This window comes from Herpailurus yagouaroundi, unplaced genomic scaffold, assembly GCF_014898765.1.
Source record: "Herpailurus yagouaroundi ecotype Mexico unplaced genomic scaffold, PumYag 202, whole genome shotgun sequence".
NCBI lineage: Eukaryota > Metazoa > Chordata > Mammalia > Carnivora > Felidae > Herpailurus > Herpailurus yagouaroundi.
Window position 1 is genome coordinate 2,070,749 of NW_024412433.1, and position 6,000 is coordinate 2,076,748.

At 63.1% G+C, this 6,000-nt stretch overlaps 1 protein-coding gene across 5 annotated transcripts in view; it reads left to right on the forward strand.

Annotated features, from left to right (window-relative positions):
• Positions 1 to 6,000, forward strand: part of HDAC4 (histone deacetylase 4) — a 255,760-nt gene that overhangs the window by 141,186 nt on the left and 108,574 nt on the right. For 4 of the 5 annotated variants that reach the window (XM_040450477.1, XM_040450473.1, XM_040450474.1 and 1 more), the window contains exon 3: positions 2,272 to 2,516. The exons of the other annotated variant lie outside the window; for it this stretch is intronic. In XM_040450477.1, the coding sequence (XP_040306411.1) occupies positions 2,272 to 2,516 (245 nt within the window). The remainder of the gene's footprint in view (positions 1 to 2,271; positions 2,517 to 6,000) is intronic. 5 annotated transcript variants of the gene reach the window in all.

The following is a 6,000-nucleotide window of genomic DNA, read 5'->3' on the forward strand; positions in this document are numbered from 1 at the left end:
GAGTCCTGTAAGGAGCCCAGTGACGCCCTCTTTCCTCCACGTTTGCTCACGGAGCTGTCCTCCCCGCCCTCGTGTGTGTTCCTTAAAAGAGAGTCTGAAGCAAATGGAGGAAGATATTGAGGTTTTTCTACAACTGCTATTTATATGATTTTCCCATTTTTCTATATTTCATAATAAAAATGATCAAGAAAGGCAACTGATAAAATCCAGCCTTTCCCAGCTCCGCGCGGTAGGAATGGGTAGGATAACGCTGCTCCCTGGTCCTTCCTGTTCGTGAAAAACAATTCATTTGTGTAGATTTTGCTCATGTAAACAGCAAATAAAACCCTCTTAATATATCAAAGCTTGATACGCCATTAGAAATAATTGGTTGCATACATTTTCACAGCTGGAGGGTGCATCTCACTGATTGGGGGAAATGGAAGATAAGCAGTCCACTGGCATTTTATCCTGGCCTTGTCGGGGCCCAAAGGATAGGACAATGGAATACTTTCTAAGAGGGTCGAATACGGAGTATTTTCCCACCACCCTCTGGGCAGCTCTGTCTCTTCCCTCTGTTCCCTGGGGGTCCAGGGTGAGGCACTCCTCAAGGTAAAGCTGGTCCAGGCCCTGGGGCCCCTGTCAGCCCTGCCCCATGGGCCTCGGAGAGCTCCAGGCCCTGGAGCCTGAATGGCTCCGGGTCCTGGGGGTGGAGGAGACCGAGATTTTGTGGAGGAGCCGGACGCCCCGTCCTGGGCAGCATCCAGGACTCCACCTATGTGAGCCGCGCCCTGCAGGCTACACGGCCACGTGTTTGTCCGGGACACTGGGGCTCAGGCCAGGTGACTACAACGAGGGCTTCTGCCAGAGCTGGGCCTCTCCCTCAGCAGTGTTTCCTAGCCTTGCCTCATCAGAACGGCAGGGCTGTGCCCGCGCAGTGACCACAGAAATGCTCCGTCCTGAGGGGCGGTTCCACGAAAGCGCCAGTTTACCGGGAGCTCTGGGCTTGTGTGGTTGTGGGGTACCGACTCCCCAAGGAACCAGATGATGGCTGGAGTCGGAGGGCCCTGTAGTCTGGGCATCAGGTCCCAGGGCACGTGGGCGGGCCAGTCAGGAGACCCTGGAACAAGGTCAGGTGCATAACGTGGCCCCACCGGCAAAGGATCCGGCCAGAGGTGGCCCTGATGGTAAGGAACCGGGGTGGCCTGCCTCCGTTGAATTTGAATTCCCACCCGAGTACTGAGCTCCCTGGAGCGGGAGGCCCCAGTCTCCTGCCCCAGGGCCCTGGGTCTGGTGTGTCACTTGAAGAAAGGGGCCAAGAGCAGGTTGAGGGGAGCTCTCTGGAAGGGATGGGGAGCTCCTGGGCCTGTGAGCTGCAGGAGCACGGGGGTGGGGGTGGGGGGCAGCTGCCCCTGCAGGGGACTGTTCCCCCCGCCTGGCCAGAGAAGCAGCACTCACGGCCTGTGCTTTTCAGCCTCGAACCTGCCGTAGGAGGAGTCCCCCCGTGGTTATGGGGTGATGGCCAGAATTTAAAACTTTGTGCACGCTTCTCCTGTCTGCAATTTGATATTGATCTGTAAGCATCAAGACTGATTTCGCTTCTGTTTCTAATGGGAATCACTTGAGCTCGTTTTCGGCAGTACATTAGTAGGAGGAAGAAAATCCACTCCTTGGTGGAGCGCAGCGGCCCAGGACCCTGATGCACGTGCCGGGCGGGCGCTCACTCGCTGGCCGCGGTCGGGAAACACGTTTTCCGGGAGGGCGCGCGCCTCTCCACGGAAGCGCGGGGCTGTCGCGGCCGTCGGGACCCCGTCAGCGGCGCACGCTCTTCTGCGCTTCGCGCACACAGGCCCTCAGTGGCTCCGCGAGGAGGAAGGAGAAAAGCGCAGGCCGGCTGGCCTCTCCGCGCACTCGCGTTGAGCTCTCTTTACAGCCAGCTTCTTTCTCTTTCTCGGGGGACTTTCGGGGACGACGTCAGGGCGGCCGCTGGGTCCCCCGGGGGCCTCTCCTTGCAGGGCGCGGGGCGCGGCGTGCGTCTGGCGGGCGCCTGTCGCGGCCTGACCTCCCACTCGCTCTCACCGTCTCTGCCCTTGACCACCGGACCGCCCCAAAGGCCCGGCCCCCCCCGCGCTTTTGGGCGGGCCGGGGGGGGGGGGGGGGGCGGGGCGGGGCAGCGTGCTTTAGCCCAGGGGCGCCCCTGGGCATCGGGCATCGGGCAGGGGGCGGGGAGGGGCCCGGGGACGCCGTGCCGCGGCAGTGACCGGCGCCTCTGTGCTGTGCTCTCTCCCGCAGTGGATGTGGCCTCCGCGCTGCCTTTGCAGGTCGCGCCCCCGGCGGTGCCCATGGACCTCCGCCTGGACCACCAGTTCGCGCTGCCCGTGGCGGAGCCCACCCTCCGGGAGCAGCAGCTGCAGCAGGAACTGCTGGCCCTCAAGCAGAAGCAGCAGCTCCAGAGGCAGATCCTCATTGCCGAGTTCCAGAGGCAGCACGAGCAGCTCTCCCGGCAGCACGAGGCCCAGCTGCACGAGCACATCAAAGTAAGTGGGGCGGCGGGGCGCGTGCGCACCTGCGGGGGCCTCCCCCGCGCCGGGTTCCTCGGGAGGGGGGCGGGGGGGGGGGGGGGGACCCTGCGCACCAGCCGGACGCCGCGATGACGCACAGGACGCGCCTTCCCCTGCTGACCCCAATCTGCCGGAGGCCCGCCGGTCGGGCTGATTGTGGTGCGTGCAGCGCGTTGTGGGAAAGTCACCGAGGCACAGGGCAGGAGCGGGCTTAAGGGACGCGCTTGACGTTTCATTTCATCCCAAAAGATAACACGTCCCCAAGTAGAAAAATCACCAGCGAGAAGAAACGCCAGAATCTTGATGGACGAGTGACCACCTCTGGGTGGTGCATTTATAAATCCTTTGCATTTCCTTCTTGGGACTGGTCTTTTCTCAGTTGTCCCCATTGATCCTTTAGAATTGGAAAAATATGGCACTATTTTCTTTTCATTTGAATTTAGTAAGAAAAAACTAACAGGTTTATTTCCTTACTTATTTACTGTAGTTAGTCTCTGTAAATATTCATCCTGAGCCCAGGGTTAAAATTAAATACATTGGAAAGAACCACGTGTTAGTAACCAGTAGCAAAGCTGTGCTACATCGTGGACAGATCACTTGTGACAGCTGTGACCATAATAGGCTCCACTGTATTTAGCACCACGGAGAGAAGCACCGTCCGGGAGATACAAACAGGGCAGATTAAAAGCGAGAGAGAATCTTACCTTTCCCGGTAGCCAGCCTGAAACGAAACAGAAACCCCCAGGTTGTATAATTCATCTGTTCTGTGTGACAAAACACCCTAACCTCGGCGATTTAAAGCAACAAATGTGCCTTAGCTCATGGTTTCCGTGGTCAGGAATGAGGGGCAGCCCAGCTGGGGGTTGTGACTTGGGGTCCCTCATAAGGCCAGGGCCGTGAGACCCTCTTCCGGGCTCACTCACGTGGGTGTGGATGGGAGATTCAGGCCTCGTCACCAGCAGAGCCTCCCACAGTGAGCACCCCGAGAGACCAGAACGCCAGGTCCGAGGTGTAAGCCCCAGTGCCTCCTGCGGCCGTCTGGGAAGTGACGCAGCCCCTGTCCTGCCTTATTCCACTGGTCGTGTGCAGCCCTGGTGCATCGTGGGAGGGGCCCAGACAAGGGGTGAGTAGCAGGAGGCAGGGATCCGGGAGTACCGTTGGGAGCCTGGCTACCGGAAGGGGAATGTGAGTGTGTCTTAAGTAACCTCCCGTTTCCAAACTGTTCTTTCAACGTCTAATGTGTTAAAGGTTTTGTTTATACGCATCTCGGGACACCACCGTGGACGCTACGCACGGAGCGCGTCTCCGTGTGGACCGGCTGCATTTCCAGCGCTCCGGGGCCACGCGTGGTCCGTGGCTACTATGCGGGACAGCACAGCTGTGGGGAACTGAGAGCCCTCACCCTGTGCTACTGGATGCCCCCGAGACACCCTTTCCATGGAGACGTGCACGGGCCCGTGGGCGACAGCGCTCAGCCCCAGGCTTGGCTTTGTCAGGTGCCAGCCGGCCCCTGGGCGGTGTGTGCCACGGGGGCCACGTGGAATCGTTGGCGGGTCTGTCTCCTCCTGCTTCCGGCCGGTAGTTTCTTCCTTCACAGGGTCTCAGCCACCCCTCCCGTACCCGTAGAATACCGTTCGAAGTATCCATTGAATGGCCGCTGTCGACGGGGTGGGGGAGACGTGACTGTGCCGGGGCCCGTGGCCTCGCTCTCTGTGTACCCATGCCGGCGGGACCGCGGGGCGAGGCCGCCCGGTGATGTCACGTGACTTGTTGGGCCGCATCACAGATGCGTGAGCACCGCCGGAGGTGCGTCGCGCGAAGGCTGTGTCCTCGGGCCTGGTGGGGCTGGGCCGGGCCGGGCCGGGCCGCGGAGCTGCGTGGCAGGCCCTGGGTCTTGGGAGCTGTGACGCGGCTTCGCTTCTGGGAGTTTGGGTTTGCTGTCGCCGCGCCTGCCGCTCTCGCCCTGAGGCGGCCGGCCCCCAGGGGTCAACACCGGATCAGCCAAGGCCAGACGGTTCCCTGAGCTGTAGGAGTCCCGGCCCCGTCGTCTGGACTGTAGCATTCTAGGTGGCCTGCGGCTGCCTCGGCCACCCGCAGCCGTCGTGACGGCCGCTTCTGACAGGTGTCCTCGGGTGTGCGGTTTGGGGGCCCACGGACCAGGCGCCCCCCCCCCCCCCGGCTGACCCCACGCGTGCGCCTGCTGGTGGCCGCTGTTCTGCGTGGTGGGTGGGCGAGCGGCGGGGTCTGGGTGCGGCGACGTGCCCGTGGGGTCCAGGTCTGTGAGGGCGGCCTCGGGAAGCGGTCGCTTGCCAGCGGGAAGTCACGAGTTGCCGCTCTTCCCGGTGACCGCCTGCGGCCCGTAGGGTGGTCTTTTGCGGCGTGGCAGGAAATGAGAAGAGCCCCTCAGCGGGCCGTTTGTCTTGTCCGTGAGGCTAGAGCCTCCCCTTTCTGGGAGTCCCAAAGGCAGAATCTTGGCTGTCCTGCGTCCGGCACGCGCCTCCAGCCCTGCCAAGCCCGGGTCTCCCCCCGCTCTGTGGCGGCTTGGGCTCGGCCACCTGCGTTGTCACCCCGTCTTGGCATCTGGCGGGTCACTAGTCTGCCTTCCCCCGTCCTTCCAGGCGGGTCCCCTCGTACCCGGAGGCCGGCGGGCCCCGTCGCTGCCCCTCGCCTTTCGAGGCCAGAGCGCCGTGTGCCCCGGAAGGTCCTCTGTCCCCCGGTGACGCGGTTTGCGGCCCCGCCTCTGCTGGCCTGCAGGCCGCGCCCGGCGCCTGGCTGGGGAAGGAGCTCGGGAGCCGCGTCCACCCTGCCCCCCCCGGGGCCCTGCGTGCATGTGACGGGGGCCTGCGCCGCCCGCGGACCCGCGGGGGTGGCCTTCCGTGCCCGCGACGCCGAGGAAGACCACGCGTCAGCTGAATTTGTAGCTGTGGCCGGAAGATGAGAAACCGAGAATAACAAGCGGCTGAGAAGAAACGAGCCCGTGCGGGAGAGGGGTCGTCGGGAAGCAGGAGGAAGCAAGAGACGGGAACTCCGGGACCCGTCGGTGCTGTCACCTTGGGGCGGGACTGGGCTGCCCGCCTGCCTGGGGCCTCCGCCTCGGGGAGGGGCCGGGTCTGGCTTCCCCTCCCTGACCCCTGTCCCCACCTGGGGCTCTAGGGCTTTGTGTCACTACTTTGGAGGTGAAGGGGTCTCCCTCCTGAGTCCTCACATCGGCGCCCGCGAGCTCCAGAGCAGCTACCACAGAGCCTGCGCGGGACCCCCCCCACCCACCCCCGGTGTCGCAGAGCCTGTGCGGGGACCCCCCCCCCACCCGTCCTGGTGTCAGAGAGCCTGTGCCGGGACCCCCTCGTGCCCCATAACCTATGCATTGACACGCCCCCTGGTTCCACAGAGTCTGTGCGGGGACCTCCCCCCCAGTGCCACATAATCTGTGCTGACCACCCCCACCCCCCGGTGCCACATA